The following is an 18415-nucleotide window of genomic DNA, read 5'->3' as shown; positions in this document are numbered from 1 at the left end:
GCAGTAAGCCTTCATGGAGACCTACTTCAAACCAACTACAACAATTACACAATAGTTTGCTTTCAAATCTCCAAAACGATAGCATTTATCGAGCTTGGTCTAACGTCTCTCTGAACATGGCCATAGTTAACCAGTAGACGTCATATTCAACAAATACTTAGTTTCTTGAAGCAAGTATAATGTGTAACAACACGCCAGCGTTTCAAACCATGTAATGCACATACCAAGACTGGTAAAATCAGTTTTGCAAATTGAAGAAATATATCACCATACATTCCAGTGTGTAATTAACAGCATACCCAAAGGATCATAATAATTCTACTTCTGTTCATTGATTTATTGATTGGGATCGGTATCAGTTCAACCTTGATATAATATACAAAACGATTGGTGCTGGTTTAATGCACATGTACATATTCGATAAGTGACCACAATTACACATTCCAATTCTGAAGGGACTACGAATGGCACCAAAGATTACAGAAAAATATGTTATTGGAGTTTGTTTGTAAAATATTACAAGTACTGGAAACCACATTTTATATATTGCATATACAACTTTCATGGTAATTCCTGTAGCTGTGAAAGAACGACCGTATGATGTGCAACGTTTGAATTGGTTGTAGTTTATAGCCGAACTAAAAACGTTCATGAATATCATATGGGAAATTTAGATGGAATGTTGATTTAGAGTGAACTCTTGTAGATTAATGAAACAAGAATTTTTTACATTTCAAAAGAAACAAGAAATTTTGTTAATGTCCAAAACCATGTTGTAGATCGCACTGAAACGAATGTGTTTGTCAGCAGGACACCCTCTCTAACACGTCCCTGGCACACGGGCCACAGGGGTAACCACTTCACCAATAAACTGCCAAATAGATTTGATAAAAAGTGGAAATTGTTCTTTCCAGAACATCCAATCAGACTTCAGGGGCACTTACTGTCACGTTCAGTCATGTTTTAACCAGGATTGCCCTTGTCTCATACAAAACTACCACTACAGCTCGCCGCCACAACTTCAATTTGTATCAAATTTAAAGCAAAACGGAGGGGTAAATTCTTGAACAAAACAGAAGAGCCCCAAACCCTACGGTTTGTCTGAAAATACGCATCAGACAGCAGGAGGATTGCACAGTGGAATGGTAACAGCAAGCGGATAACTTAAACTTACCTCAATTCAATGAATATCATTCTTCTTTCTGGGTGAAAAGGTTTCAAACAGTTCGACTCTATTTTCTCGTTATCATTACTCTTCATCTCCTAATTAGGGTAATCTACAAACGCTGTTTAATCACTTCTTTTACAACTCTGTACACATCGCTGATATAATTGTCCATTACCCGGTATGGGTGATACAAGCATCACCACTCAAGGTAGAGTGTTGGACAATTTCGACTTTTACATGCTGATGAGGACACAGCGCTTATTTCACATCCTGCAGTTGGCATATTAGTCACCAAGACTGTGGATGTCGTCTCTCCCGACACATTGTTTCAACATTCATCCATGTGATATTCCACTTTTACTGGTTTGACAATGCATTAAGGCAAGTCCTCTACAAACCCACATGTAGAGAAATAGGAATACATGCAATACAAGGTGAAATTCGAAGCTTGCCTCAAGCTTCTATCTTCCGTCAAGATATATCAGTCTGTCTTGAATCTTTCTGAATCTCTTCTTTCAACAAACTATACAATGAGACCAATGGGAAACTGAGAAGCCTTACTGACATATATTCACCGACTATTGTCCGTGTGTATGATTTGCGGATGAAAACAGAAAAGATAGATCTTGACAAAAACATTGATCTGCTGGAACTTGTGTGGCAGATACTGAATGTGTATTCTTTTATGGTAAGGATATACTGGCGGAATAACTGTAAAATGTTTGAACCGACTGAAGTTGAATATCTTGTCACAGTCGAATGTCTTGTCACAGTCGAATGTCTTGTCACAGTCGAATGCATTCGGTCAGGAAATTGTTCCGTTCTTGAATACAGGAAAAAGTGATGAGAGCAGACAAAACTTCCTGATCATCCTGTCCGCACTGAGCCGGTAGAAAAGCCGTAAGTCAGGTCGTAGAAGCCTGTATTCAGTCGGACTTTCTTCCCGAAACTGTGTTGTTCCCTCTCGAAGTGTCATGAACAATGAAGTCAATATTATGGTTATCTGAAACAGTCAGTCTGGTGTCATTACCAATGATCAGATATAAACCTAAACATGTGTCCATACATCATTTGTCAATGTATGATGGAGGGGTGTTACATCCATGTTTTGTCAATCAATGTCAAAAGTTCATGTTGAAGGGCGATTGGCAGCAGTACTCGTGTCCCATGGGACTGGCTCATGTCAACATTACGTTTACGTGAATGATATAAACTATTCTTGAATAATATCATAGTTACTTTTATCACGCACATATCAGAAGTATTTTAGACTCAACACGTCTTGATAGTGTATGTCTCCGCAGCACCCAGGGGATTAAGTTCTAACATATTAAAAACAGACTCTGCCTCTCAATATCGGTAGATATCAAAATGTCCGGATATCGAATTGCTCAAGTGTGTTATGTTTTGGAATATTCTTATGTGTGTGAGGAATATTCAACGGAAAAATATTCCTAATCGTCGTTATGCATGTTACATGAATGCCACTATCGAATGAAACATCCATCAAGATGACACGAGTGTCAGACACGATGTTTGTTAGGGGGAACAGTATTCTACTTCTTGCAAAGCAACCTACACTTGATCATTTTTCTGAAAATGCCATTACTGCAAACGAAATGAGAAAAGTTTGAGAAATACATCACTCTCAATAATATTATTGGCGAGAAATGTGCAAATCAATAAAATACTCAGCGTACACTCGCTGGGAGAAATAAAATCAAGTGATATTTTGACCAGTAGGTTTGGGAATCGTAGGGAAGGGAAGTATGCACGAAACACGAATTATATTCGTTTGTAACGGTTATGGGATATGACATCATTCGACGATATATCGCTTGCAATAATACACATAACTGTGTCATAGTTCACAATTCAATCAAAGTTGGTATATTTTTTTCATGAACGTTTTCCTCGTTCTAAAACCTTGAGTGATTAACGATTTAGATTTTGTTTGAAATTGTCAAGACGAAACATCGATCTCGATATTCCTTGAATGCAGTATTTCAACGGCAATACAGTAAAAGCGACAAACCCCTTTCCACGTGACAAGAAAATTGTATAGGATGTCAGCGCAAAAGAATACCGAGTCTTGACAGTCCGTCCGATGTTAAGGGGAATTGTAAACCAAAAGTTACTGTGTTCTGTAATCTGATTGGTTGAAAAACATGATTATATGGTATTAGATTCCCGGAAACTGAAAGACTATTCACTGCGTATTGACACGTAAACAATTGTTTTGTTGTGTCATCAACAGTGGTGACGTCATTCAAATCATATTGTGACGTAAAGTTAGAATGACGTCACAAATGAGCAACTCCAGATGCTGCCATGAGAACCAGCTGAAACGGCCAGCTGATGACACTTCACTGCTGTGTCCGTATTCGATGTAAACGAGTGCAGACACTAAAACCCCTTTGGTTTACTTTTGTGTTTACAATGTCGATAAACATCATGTGTTGGCCAATTTCAGGGTGTTATTGAGTATTTGAAGCACGGGAATATTTCATTTGAAACCTCCGGCTGACGCCGTCGGTTCCAAATGCATTCCCGTGCTGCAAATACTCAATAACACCCGGAAATTGGCCAACACATGATGTTTATCTCCTAAGAAGCAACCAATTAACCGTGCGGTACTGACCATATCAAACAGTGACGATACCAGGTGTCCGCGACATGGTGAAGTAGCCTGCACCACTGTTGAAACCCGTCAAAACACACGGAAAGCCTAGTGAAGTAATCACCCAAACAAACAAGTTGATTTTATTCAAAATACTCCATTGTATTTCTCCTCATGGCAATCATGCAACCTAGTGAACGCTACACTGAGATTTCAAGGCAACCATGCAACCTAGTAAACGCTACACTGACATCTCAAGGCAATCATGCAATCAAGTGAACGCTATACTGAGACCTCATGGCAACCATGCAGCCTAATGAAAGTTATACTGAGACCTCATGGCAACCATGCAACCTAGTGAACATTAAACTGAGACCTCATGACAACCATGCAACCTAGTGAACATTAAACGGAGACCTCATGACAACAATGATACCTAGTGAACGCTATACTGAGACCTCATGGCAACCATGCAATCTAGTGAACATTAAACTGAGATCTCGTGGCAAACATGCAACCTAGTGAACATTAAACGGAGACCTCATGACAACAATGATACCTAGTGAACGCTATACTGAGACCTCATGGCAACCATGCAATCTAGAGAACATTAAACTGAGACCTCGTGGCAACCATACAAATGAGAGAACGCTATACTGGGACCTCATGGCAACCATGCAAACTAGTGAATGCTTTACTGACACCTAAACTGGGAGAGTCGTATAACGCCGTATTATATCTTTTTGAAAAAAGCATGCTCTACTGTACCTAAAAATATGTGAAATGTAAATGACGTTCTGGTAACAAATATGTACGCATCAAAGTATTAGTGAGCACTAATCTGCCATAAAGCATGTGTATTAATACTCCTATTCAACTTATAAAATACCATTGCCGCAGATCAGAAATGTTTTGGTCTTGTACCTTGCTTGAATGCAGTCTGTAATTCTGTGCATGCGGTACGCAAATCAACCAAATGCTGACCCAATAATGCTTCAATGATAATAGATACAGGAATCGTTTACGAGGTAGTGTTAGTACATCAGAATTACTCTATTTAAACATTTAATGGCTATTATCTCACGTACACCCTTCTTAGTGGCGTTTAGACACTATTGACAGTATCAGTAGAAAAATATTTTGAAAGGTTTGTCGAAACAGGGCAGATATATCATTTATGCTTTCTTTGTGGATTCTCCGAAAGGTTTTAATTATATGGAGTGATTCACACACATTTGCAGGATATATATTATGGGTTCCATTTCAGGTATTATACAACTTAACTGTAACGTGTGCATTTGCAACTGATATATTATAAAAGGGGATTATCTTATGATAAATGTTGGTCTAAATCATCGGTGTTGAATTTACTCTTTATAAAGCAGGGAAATAACCCTGATATACACATGTTCATGCACGTTATGCCTTCCTTATAATGAACGTTCTCTACTTCGTCCCTGGCTTTATTCATTGTCTATCCATCCATCTTCAATTGTGAAAAGCAAAGCGTGTTTTAAGCATTGCATTCATGAGAGCATTAACAATATTTCAAACTTGCCAACCTCTGCTGTCACATTCGTGGTGGAATGTCTGCATGTCAGCTCAGTTGATTCGGCACACATTTGTATCCTGACATGTGCTACTTAATACCATTTGTATCACTTAACGGGTTATTCAACCAGGCATGGGCAGCGACACCGCGGAAACTGAATGCTGAGATAACCTTTTGTATTTACAGCTTTGCATTTGCAACATGACAAGTCGCCTCCTCTTGCTAACCTCCATTACAGTTTTGACTGTTCATGCTTCATTTCTATACCCATTTGGTTATGTGGTCGTTTGTCGGGTTACAGCAGAAATGTGACTCTTAATTACTCAATGGGGAAAACTGTGTCGGTGACCTGTCCATCTGTTGTTGTTGTTGTTGTTGAGTATAGTTAATGAAAATATCCCCTTGGTTCGGAGGAGAATATTGTCACCAGCATCATTGTTTCTTTAAAGAGAAAATGAAAAGGGTTTTGTATGTATATAAGTTACAGCTATGCAAAACCTTGGCACGTTTTGCTGTGGTTGTTTGTACGTACAGAATGCAAACACTGTAAATACGTCTGCAACCATGTGGAACGGATACTTAAATATATATTATATCTTTGCAACTTATGAGAAAAGGGGACACTTTTCAATCTTTACGAAAAAACAGATCGACATGATCTTAATTCTTCGTGTGAAAAAGTGTATCAATATATATCAAAAACACAAATTGGCCAACATTTATGTGGGGTTTTTTTTCACGAGCAAAATATAGACCATGGTTATCAAGAGTTGGTGTGACAGTGCCCGTGATGCATGTGCGGTCAGATCAGAGGTCAGCGCACCTCGCTGGTTGCCCGGGAGTTCGGTGGCTGCAATGGCTTCGTGATCGTCGCCTGGCCGGGCTAGTCCATGAACATCTCACTTGTCTCACCCTGTCATAGTTTGTTTCTTGGGTTGCGGCATTTATTATCAAATCTTTGAGTTACTAATATTCAGTCAAGATTCATCTACATGATTTTTGTTCTATTTGTAGAATACAATACTTGACGTTCATTTTTTTTCTGTAGGACTATCCGGTTATGCTTGTGACTACACTGGCATTGTCTTTGTGGAAGTCCACTGTGGGCGGATAGTTGAGATGATGAAACATATGCGCGCCAACGTTAACATGGGCTGTGAAATCACACACAGAGAAGCTTCACGGAGATTGTGTTGAAGATGTTAAACGACCTTTAAAGTCAATTAAATACTGGCCTCATGCTTGAAAAGACACCTGCCTAGCTGAACACGGTTCCAGTATCTAAGGTCTGGCGCAGGAGGTGAGCTTAGGAATATTACATGACTGCGTAAAGGTATTGTATTAATAGATTGTCTTGGACAACAACAGTTTACCATCCTGGTGTCAGTTGATGTATTTGGTTTGGTCACATTGAACTCTCAGCATCTGTAAGAAATTGTGAGACAGGAATTAAATGTTCTTAGAAACGTGTAGGCACTATTGTTTAAATCATCAGTATTGCAGCATTCTCGGGCAGGAGAAATACAGTTGGTTGTTCGATAAAGAACGCGCCAAACATTTTCTCTTTACGATTTTTCAGTTTCAAGACAGTGCTACAGGTTCTGAAAATATTCATTACCAAGACTATCATTCTCAATAAAAGATCATCATGAGAAATTCAGACCGCTTAACTAATTGCATATACATATATACGTGGGTACGTTACGTTTTGGGATTTGCGTTTAAGGATTTTTACGAACAAAATCAGAGTGAATCATTGGTCATGTTATACTTACATACAGAGTTTCAACAGTGTCATTTTGAAGTAAAAGTATACACGGTTGAAAGACAGTTGCAACATAGTCTCAATAAGGTAAAGGGGACAACAAACCTTGAGGTATATTTGACCACCACGTTGCTTCCTCTTAGATCCTTCTTCCTCCTCAGAGATCCTAAGCAAAATGTCCAAGAGCACCAACTGTATTAGAAATATTTGCAAATTCCATACAATTGTGCAGATCATTAATTACAAACCTCAGCCACCTCACGTGTGGTGGGACCTGCAAAAACAACCTTAAACCACAATATTCTATCCACTCCCAAGATCTAAGACTGTTCGTTTCAAACCCTTAAAAAGTCATCGAGGAGGAAGTGTCGACTCTGATACTACGAAGCATTAAATCATCTTTACATCAGGAAGTTGCATTCCAATTTCTCAAATCCAACACATCTTAATTCTCGATAAATCTATTTATGAATAACTAATAACTTATGTTAACTAAGAACTCGTTACTTATTCGGTCTCTAGAAATATGAATTGAAACTGCTCCCTCTCCAGTAGTTATCTTGAAACTTTAGCGCCTTCTCACCGGAGACAATTGATAAAGCTAGAGGTACCTCTGACATTAATATTTAATTGGATCATAAAGAATCTGAAACAAATCAGTGTTTTATCAGCGTCTTATCATTAGCGTCAGTTTTGACGCAAATGAAACCTTTACGCATATATATATAACGACACATTTAAGGATTGTGACGCAATGATCAGAATAGTCTCAAGATTTTCTAATAACAGTTTGATTCTTACAGAAGAACCCCACATAATTTTAGCACATCTAAATATGATATTATACAAGTAAAAATATAAGCAACTGAAAGATGTTCAGCCTGTTCTTGACCCATCATATATTTGTCATGTAAAAACTCCCTCTCTCAGCTGATACAAGGTGAGAATTTCGCGGACTTCGCGCCTTCATCAGGCGGTGTGCATCACGTTTACATATCGCTGAAAGATTCCATCAGCTGATGCTGCAGCAAACTCAGCATGTGAAACATCTGCCGCCATACTGTTCTATACTGCCACTACTGTCCTACACTGCCACTACTGTCCTATACTGCCACTACGATTTATTATTTATTGAGATTGAACTAAGTAACGGGTTTTGATATTGTCCACATAGGTCCGGTGTTAAATGTGTCATTTGGGTGATTATTTGTTCTGTCCTAATAGGGATTTGATGTCAAGTAAAATGTGTGTACCCCTCATAAGTACCCCTCATCATAAGAAGTTCGTGTGGCTACGAGCCAGAGCCTCTGTTCTGTCACGCCGTAAAGACAAATAATGACGCAACAGGATGGCATAAGGGCTGAACAAGAAGGGCTGTGGTGTTGGATTGCATGTTATGTTCTTGTGTCACTCTTCAGAAGTGGGGCTGACTAGGTGAATCCCAAGTGCGTCTGGTTCAAAATGTTCCTCTATCAAGAGACAATAGACAGAAGTTTAAGAAGGTCCACTGAAAGCTTCTTAACCTCTGGACTCATTTCTGTTCAAGGCAGCTACTTGGAATCGTCCCGATCCAACACATCTAATACGAACAGATACAATTATTTAACAATCAGGAAATGTTGTGTCGATGAATAAATACTGAAACAATTTTATTGTTGATAATAATACAAATTATTTGCAGGGGTGTAACAAGCTCTAAATGGGGTGAAACACCCCGGGTGAAGCAGCCTGGTGTGAAACTGTGCCGGTGGAACGTGTTTGGAGTCAGATAAATACAATTAGGGGCAAAACGTTCATTTCTCAGACGGTAAGCACACTGTCTTCCATCTCGCCAATGAAGCAGAAATTATTTCTAAGGTTCCAATACGGACACCACCACCAGCGTGTGCACCGATGGAAAGCTCTCAAAACATGGGCAACAACTGGCCTTCTTCGTTGAATCCCCACTTCACGCAATCGATTCCTGGCAGTTTGGTTTGGAAATTAATCTCAAACCAGGGATGTGTTGTGCAGCCACCACGCCTGATGCAAGACGATGATGCAAGTGAGCACCCCTGGTGTAGCGGTCCTGGGCTTGGGTGGTAACTCATCTGCAGAAACATTGGGCACGCTATGGTGAATATATTTTTAAAAGCTTCAAAAAGAATGTGGAAAGTTATAATACTTGCCCCGTTTTGGCGCCGATGCTGTTAACAACCACAAAAGGGTGACGTTTTGGAAAGAAATCCTATTTTTGTATGGCTTAAGTCGCAGCTACAGGCATCCAATATCCTCAAAATAACTGATGCGTGCCATTTTTTGTTGTTGTTCAGCTGCTGAAAGTAAATGAAATAGAATGTCAGTAACAGAATGCAACTGGGAATACCTGTGGTGTAGTGGGACCATTGCCATTAGTCCTGATTAGAGTGATAACCACGGACAGGACAGACACCGGAAGACGGGAACAGACTAGCCTCCCCATGCATATGCTCCTAAAAGGCGCTGGTGAAATGTCAGGCCTAAATAGTCGGTGAGGTACAAAGACGATAAACCGGATCATGAAGAGGTCAAACTGCCCCACGACGTGCAGTGAGTGAATGTGATGGTGCCATCCAAGCACGTGATTATAGTAATACCTATATCCCACTGTAACAGGGGATAAAACGTCCGAAAAGCAACATGTGTGTTTTGCTGACGTTATGGAAGTGATTTGTTTGATTGGCATTATTAGAAGCATTTATTACATATGATGCGACGTTTCGGTATGGGTCCTTACACCTGATAGGGTAATTAGTAATGGTAGCTGGTGAGTTCTAATCTGTTATTTTTATCAGTTCATTGTTTGCAGATGGGATGAGATATCCCTGATCTCACCGTATGCCAGAGCCACCATAAAAATCCACAAAACTCCACCCAAGGCCAGACTGCTCGTGTATTCCAGAGACACTGTGTTCTACAGTACCGCCCAGCACCTAACAGAAATCCTTGCCCCACTCGGAAAAACAGCGGACTCCTTTATCTCCGACTCCAGTGACTTCTGTACTAAACTCCTGAAAATAACCGAAGCTGACCAAATCCTAAGTTATGATGTTGTGGACCTCTTCACAAGTGTCCCAATAGATGAAACCCTACAAATCCTCCGTCGACGCATATCTGAACTGGAAACACCCCTTGACACCAACCTCACCATTGACTCCATCACTGCCTTGAGCTCTGCCTGCATCACCTCGACATACTTCACCTGGGGAGACGACTACTATGAACAAATCCACGTCCTGCCCATGGGCTCCCCTCTGTCCCCATTACTCACAGAAATCTATATGACCTCCTTTGAAAAGCAAGCCCTCAGCACCTCGACCATCAAACCTACTTGCTGGTACAGAAAGGTTGACGACACCTTTGTCATCCTACGTCAATATCAAGACCCAGCTACCCTCCTGCAACACCTCAATCAACAGCACCCCCGGGTCCAGTTCACCTTAGAAAAGAAACAAATGGTCAGCTTCCCTTTCTAGATGTCCTTGTAACCAGAGCCCCAGACAACAAGATAGAAACCACCAGTGTCTACAGAAAGCCAACCCACTCTGACCAATACATTCATTTCGACTCCAACCATCCCCTGAAAACCAAAACTGGAATCATCTCTACCCTCACCAGACGAGCCATAAACCTCTCCTCCAACAGTCCCAGTGCAGAAATAGAACACATCAGCCATGTTTTCACCAATTTCAACCACTACTCACCAAAGTTAGTTGATAAAATCATCAGACCCACGCTCCACCCAACAAGAAAAGAGGCCACCAACAAACCTGAACCAGCACCTATCCGCATCGCTTTACCCTTCATTGGAAAAACCTCCTACCACATCAGCCGTCTCCTAAAGCAACAAGCAGGCATTGAAACCTACTTTACCTGCTCTACATCGCTGAAAACCCTGCTCAAAGCGAATGGCAGGAACACCTCTAAACAACAACAGCTACGGAAAGGTGTCGTCTACAAAATCAACTGCGACTGTGGCGAGGCATATGTATGTGAAACCTCCCGGCCCATAAACATCAGAATCAAAGAACACTTATCATCTACAACCAAATCAGATCGGAAATCTGCTATATCTGACCACATCATCGAATGTCCCAGTCACAGCATAATTTGGGACAATGTAGAGATATTATCCAAAAACCACAAGGACTTCACCCAAAGAAAACTGGCAGAGGCAGTTCAAATCAGGAGACACAAGCCCTCAATCAACAGAGATCAGGGATATCTCATCCTAACTGCATACAATGAACTGATAAAAATTAGAGCTCACCAGCCACCATTACTAATTACCCTATCAGCCATGTATACTTTCTTACAGCTAAGGCGCTATTGGCTTCCTCTTATTGTCACATTATTACCATTACCGTCCATTGTTGTTGCTGTTCTTAATCCCCCGCCTTTGATTCATACCTACATGTTGTTATTACTTTATCCCTGTCCATGTATATAAGTCTGTTCTGTGATGTATTACTCCACTCTTGCTTGACAACGTCGCATCATATGTAATAAAGAAGTTGTTATCCATAAAGAATCTTACCCTCTTGTTATGGAAGTGACATTAACAGTGTTACGGTTAAGAATTTGCCGTGACAAAAGGTTTAAGAAATCCCTTGTGAACCAGCAAAACAAAACAAATACAAGTCTAAAACATTCAAATTTTGTATTACTTAGCAAAGAGAGAGCGAGTTATACAAAGTCACAAGTCAATTTCACAATACTGATTTGAAAGACAATACAAGTGAAACAAAATCTAAGGCAATGGGTCACAAAATATAATATAGCAAACTCACCAAAGTCTTACAACAGTCATACAGAATATAACACAGCAATTAAGGTAGATCAGGCGTTGACAGATGAATATGATGTATATACTCCAGTAATTGTGTGTGTGTCCTGTCTACACGGCAACTAGCATTTATGTAGACATTTCCCGAACGTTTGAGCACTTAGGGCCATTGCCATCTTGGTAGAGAGATCTAGAACAATGTTGTCGCCTCGTGTTTACATATGTACAAAGAAAGGTAACTCTAAAAGTACTACCTTAGAGGCGTACCGCTTAAATAATTTTCCGCAGGAAATGTGACGAAATGTGACCCATAATAACGAACACCAAAACCTTTATTATTGTGACCCAATTACAACTACAGCATTAATAACATCTTAAATTACGGAACATACACTCTCGTAACAATAGTAAACTCGGGTATGTTATCATCTGTGCTGCTTTATGAGTTTTGCGATTGGCAGTAGTTCCGCCTATGGTGAAGTCCACGCTGCAGAAGTTGTATTATCCTCAGTCATAGAATGTTCTCAGAACCTCTGATCCACGACCGGGATTTTATACCATCACCTGCCATACCAACGCCGTCTCGTAAAACATCCTTAGCAAGAATCCATTTTTCTAAAGGTTGTCATAAATGTCTTGCCTTTTTGACACGCTGGCGCCAGCGCTGACAAAAGTTTCAACTCAGAGGACAAGTAAAGCAGCGGGGGTTCAGTCCAATTTGAAGCCAGCCTGTCGCTGTGTTCTGGTCCAAGTCTAGTACATATTCAAGTAGACGCTTTGTTGAAAGTTGTTTATGATTCTACTGTAGTTTATTTGAAGTGTGATGGATGCAGATTACTAAACTTTTAGAATTATGTTCTTAGCAGGGTCTTACAAAAGGCAAGCAATAAAATATGCAAGAATGAATGTATAAACAGACATGCTGTCTTGATAGTGTGTTTGCTTTTACCGCCTTATTGCACGCAATGTTTATTGAAATTGTTCCTGTCTAGCATATTTTGAAAACAATTTTATAAGTCGTGGTGATTAATTTGGGTGGAATATGACTTGCGTTGATCAATTTATTTAAATTGCTAGCTAGTTAATTCATTTCACAGCGTAAACTCGTTGTCTTGGTTTTAATGTATTCCTACCTTTTGATATTTGAAGAGTTTGATATTTCAATTTACATATTTTCGCTTCATTTAACTGAATCAATCTTCATATTAGTCGGTAGTACGTACGTCATTAGAAAATGTAAGGTTCTTAAACGTAAACGATAACATTATGCCGTTCAAAAAAATGAGGTCGTTAGTTACCACTAAGCTGATCACGTGACTGATTTGTACAATGCCCTTTGGGGACTATTTCAAGACAAATGGGAAGGTCAAAGGGCTTGCCAGTATCTGTCAATTAGATAAGTATAAGGAGGCCAAAATTGCTCAGAGCTCTTACGCACTGGGAATACATAGACGTTTCACATTTATTCGACCTTATCAGCAAGGAGTTTCAATTGAAAATACATCGAACGCGTGGGAAACGTGACGCGATACCGTCAACATGCAACGTTAGTTAGACCACAGGCAGACTGTAGGGCAAATAGGGTTGCGCAGGATAGAGGATGCGACCGGTCTTCTTATATGCCAGCGAAGCGAGCAAAGGCTGGCAACGTACATCCCTCGCTTCGGATCGAACAGTATTTTTCATGTCAAAATAAAATATCGCCACCATAAAAGGTATACAGTAATTTCTTCACTGGGCTGTGCTCTCATATTTCCAACCCAATGATTACTAATTACTCACGTGAAATACATATTATTCAACCATTCCCCCTGCCAGCTTCCGGTTCAGCGGAGAGAAGGAACAGGAGGATATTATACACTCTTCAAAAAAAACCCGTAAAATCCAAATATCAGTGAAAGCTTGGTGTTAGTCAAGGACTTGTACGTGATTGAAAGTTTGTGGAACAATGCATTACTATCGTGCCCATAATGCATGAGAAAAGGGTGATGTACAAGTCGTTGTACACTTTACCAGAACATGTCATCAATGCAGAAACATGGGCAATACAGAAGCCAAGGTCGGAACTCGAAAGCTCTTGGCATGTGATATAAAAAGGAACTGTAGACAACATCTGGGTATGATGTACCTCTGTGTGAAACCACTTTCAGTCCAAACACACGTGACACTGATAACACCAAAGAGGGATATCCTAGCATCTGGGACGTCTATGGTTTCTGTGTTATGGAATGGCGAGGCTGTTCTCATGGTGGACAGTTTTGAAAAGGTCAGACAAGAAATGCACTAGGTGAGATTAAACGTTTTCGGCAAATATGTGGTTAACGTTAGATTAAAGAACCTTAGAAAAGGTTGAGTCATTGCCATAAGAATGGCACCAATCTGCAATACTAAAGTTAACTCTTTTTTTTCTCCGCCAGATACTTTCAGACATGAAGAAAGTAGAAACACGTCTAGACTCCAATCGTGCCAGAATGACACAGTTTCTACAGAGGGCGATTCGAGCTTCTAGTTCCCCCTTACACATAGGACGCCTTAGAGGCGTGCCGCTTAAATAATTCTCTGTAGGGAATGTGACCCATAATAACTAACACTAAAACCTTCAATATTGTGGCCCAATTACAACTACCGCAATAATGATTAATAGCAACTCAAATCACGGAAAATACACTCACAACACATATTGAGACATTCTCTGTCATTGTATCACATGGCGAAATGGATTGTGTCATCCCACTAGTACTGATGTGATACTGCTGAAACAAATACATGCTCAAGATAAAGTCTCAATTACAATCCACTATGCTTTTAACGAAGAAGTGGAAATGGTTTTGTTGCTTTGACTGTCCTCTCTGTAGGGGCTGAATGCTTCTTTGTCATGAGCAAACATCCCTCCAGCTTCGCCTCTCCTATGTTGAAGAACAAACATAGACCTGTTTCAAGAGATTTGCCAATGTAAAAACATTAATAACAAAAACTGTTAATTTATGTTGGTATCACTGGCTTGCACGTCATATTGCCTGTTTTCTTTGACACTATGTAGCACTCTTCCCCTGCTGGCAATCACATGTCAAATGTCATGAAGCACTGTTATAAATACGGTTCATATATATTCTGACCAGTACCTTGTCTGATGGGCATACCTTGCATGTTCATTGCCGGACTTCGTTTAAGAGAATAGCTACGTTGCGCCATTTAAACGTGATCATCCAAACGTAATGAGGCTACTAAATAATGTTGCATATTGTTCCAGGATGTCTACATGTAACTTTCCAGCATATCTACATGAAAGATACCTAATTTAAATCACGTAGTATGAAGGACCTTTTTACTAATATCAGTTCTCATTTAATTATTGCATTTTTAAAAGAATTGGATTTCTTGAATGAATTGTAAATAGATATTTTTTATTATTGGTCGTATAGATTAGTAACTGAGATTGTTAGTGGCTGTACCCTCAAAGGGGGTTGAAGTATTGTAAAATTATTGTCCTCCTGAGAGGGTACATAAGTCTCAAAACATTCAATGTAAATTTAAGTCTACCAGGTTTTTAATTGTAGTATTGTTGTCATTTTAAATTGGATTAGCATTTCGTACACTCGCCAGCAGCTGAAGGGATGGTGTAAATCCAGCTAGGATCCATGCAGGTAGTAAAGGCACTGTAAGTCCCCATGGTCCCTAGTATGGTGATCTCCCTTCTGCTGTTCGCGATCTATAGCCTGTTTTCATATTGTATTGTCTAAATAGTGATATTAGTTTCAACTTTCCATGCTAGTTTTAATTGAAACTGTGATATTCTAGTTGTTTTACTGTCCTTCGTTGACAGGTTATAGAATGTACATATGGTCCTTTTCATTGTTGAATGTTCTCGTCACGATATGGCTGAAATATTCCGATGTGACCTTAAATATTAACTCACTCACTCACTCACTACATATAAGCTGCAGCACATCTACATGTAACATTCCAGAATGTCCACATGTAATGATAAAGCATGTCTTTATGTACATTCTAGCATGTCTACATGAAACGTTTCAGCATGTCTACATATACATTCCAGCATGTTTACATATAACGTTCCAGATTCTCTACTTGTTCCGAATGTCTTCATGCATGTCTGCATGAATGTTCCAGCATGTCTACATGTAACCTTTTCAGCATGTCTACATGTAACGTTCCAGCATGTCTGCATGTAACGTTCCAGAATGTCTACATGTAACATTTCAGCATGCTTACATGTACGCTCCAGCATACTTACATGTACATTCCACATGTCTACATGTACTTTCCAGCATATCTATACGTAAAGTTCCAAAATGTCTACATGTAACGTTTTAGCATGTCTACATGCAACGTTCTAGCATGTCTACATGAGATTCTCAGCATGTCTACATGTACATTGCATCAAGTCTACATGGACGATCCAGCATGTCTACATGTAATTTTCCAGTATATCTACAGGCACACTCCAGCATGTCTACATGTAACGTTCCAGAATGTCTACATGTTGCGGTTCAGAATGTCTACGTGTAACGTTCCAGCATGTCTATATCAATGTTCGAGTATGTCTACAGGTAACTTTTCAGCATGTCTACATGTAACGTTCCAGTATGTCTATATGTATTGATCCATCATGTACATTCCAACATTCTATATGTAACGTTCCAGCATGTCTACATGAATGTTCCAGCGTGTCTACATGTAACATTCCAGCATGTCTATATGAACGTTCCAGCATATCTACATGCAACGTTTCAGCATATCTACATGTACATTCTAGTATGTCTACGTGAACGCTCCAGTATCTTTACATGTAATGATCCAGCATGTATATTCCAGCATGACTACATGCACATTCCAGCTTGTCTATATCTAACGATCCAGCATGTCTACATGAATGTTTCAGCATGTCTACATGTAATTATCTAGCATGTCTACATGTACTTTACAGCATATCTACATATAACGTTCCAGCATGTCTATACGTAAAGTTCCAAAATGTCTACATGCAACGTTTTAGCATATCTACATGTAACGTTCTAGCATGTCTACATGAGAATCCCAGTATGTCTACATGTAACGTTCCAGAATGTCTACATGTAAAGATCCAGCATGTCTACATGAACGCTTAAGCATGTCTACATGTACGTTCCAGCATGTCTACATGAACGATCCAGCATGTCTACATGTAACGTTTCAGCATGTCTACATGCATATTACAGCATGTCTACATGTAACGTTTCAGCATGTCTACATGCATATTACAGCATGTCTACATGTAACGTTCCAGAATGTCTAGAGTTTTCGGTTCAGAATGTCTGCGTTTAACGTTCCAGCATGTCTATATCAATGTTCGAACATGTCTACATGTAACGTTTCAGCATATCTAAATGTAACGTTCCAGCATATCTACTTGTAACGTTTCAGCATGTCTACATGTACATTCTAGTATGTCTACATGAACGCTCTAGTATGTTTACATGTAATGAACCAGCATGTATGTTCCAGCATGACTACATGCACATTCCAGCTTGTCTATATCTAACGATCCAGCATGTCTGTGTCAATGTTCGTGCATGTCTACATGTAAATTTTCAGCATGTCTACATGTAACGTTCCAGCATGTCTATATGGTTTAGGTCTAATCACTAGTTTTACGCTTTACTCTGTGATATACTAGTTAGTTTTACTATCCTTCGTTGACAGGTTTTCACAATGTATGTGCTATTAATTTATTTGTATTTTTATAATTAATCGTTCTCGTCACGATATGGCTGCAATAATGCCGATGTGACGTTAAATATTAACTCACTCACTCACTCATGGATGGTTCTCAAAGTCAGTGAAAAAGACTCTTTTTGAAGAAAATGATAATATACTGAGGGCTACAAGGACGTGTACATATTTCAAACTGCCGCCCCGATGCAATAACAATCGGCGCTGGGCCTCCGGGCCGGCGATTATTTCGAACGTTGCAGCGTCGTGTTGATAGAATATGGGCCCAGCGACCACTGCGTGGAATTGGCCTTCACATTCCGACATCGTAGGAACACCTTCTACAGTGATCATTACTACATCGCTGTTTATTGTTACAGTGTCATTTTGCTGATAAAACACGCGTGTATTGCAGTGTGCTTCAACGTACATTTTCCATTTCATCAAAAGTTTTTATTACTTTTTATTTTATTGGAAGAAACACAACCTGTGTACTTTCTTTTGTTCGTCAGTTTGTTCTTATATTCGGAGGCCTTCAAATCATTAGGTCAAAAGCCTGAATGAAGTAAACAGTCCAAAGGGACATTATGATTTTTTTCTAGATTTTCTTCAAACACAAATATGACTTCAGATGCACTCTATGATAAATATTTGATAGCTAATCTCAAGGGTTCTTTTATCTACTGAATTTAACACCGAAGTATTTATTATTGTCTACGATCTCATTTTCGATAATTACCTGATACAAATATAACCAAATGATTGGGGTGGCCCACTTTAAAGGATGAGAGCTA

General features: G+C 39.5%; 1 protein-coding gene across 1 annotated transcript; it reads left to right on the top strand.

The window, feature by feature from the left end:
• The first annotated feature begins 1772 nt into the window (after positions 1–1772).
• On the top strand, positions 1773–10599 carry LOC137287779 (uncharacterized). Its single transcript, XM_067820167.1, has 3 exons — positions 1773–1856; positions 1942–2057; positions 9933–10599. Exons 1-3 carry the CDS (start codon positions 1773–1775, stop codon positions 10597–10599), a joined length of 867 nt encoding a protein of 288 aa, XP_067676268.1.
• The last annotated feature ends 7816 nt before the right edge of the window (positions 10600–18415 follow it).

The sequence above is a fragment of the Haliotis asinina genome, chromosome 6 (genome assembly GCF_037392515.1).
Source record: "Haliotis asinina isolate JCU_RB_2024 chromosome 6, JCU_Hal_asi_v2, whole genome shotgun sequence".
Classification (NCBI taxonomy): domain Eukaryota; kingdom Metazoa; phylum Mollusca; class Gastropoda; order Lepetellida; family Haliotidae; genus Haliotis; species Haliotis asinina.
This window is presented reverse-complemented; position numbering and strand designations above follow the sequence as displayed.

Excerpts from the sequence above, each read along its gene's own strand:
- LOC137287779 (XM_067820167.1), top strand. The coding sequence starts at position 1,773 with ATGAAAACAGAAAAGATAGATCTTGACAAAAACATTGATCTGCTGGAA. Across the intron at positions 1,857-1,941 it reads TGAATGTGTATTCTTTTATG|TCGAATGTCTTGTCACAGTC; the intron begins GTAAGGATATAC and ends GTCTTGTCACAG. Across the intron at positions 2,058-9,932 it reads ATCCTGTCCGCACTGAGCCG|ATGGGATGAGATATCCCTGA; the intron begins GTAGAAAAGCCG and ends CATTGTTTGCAG.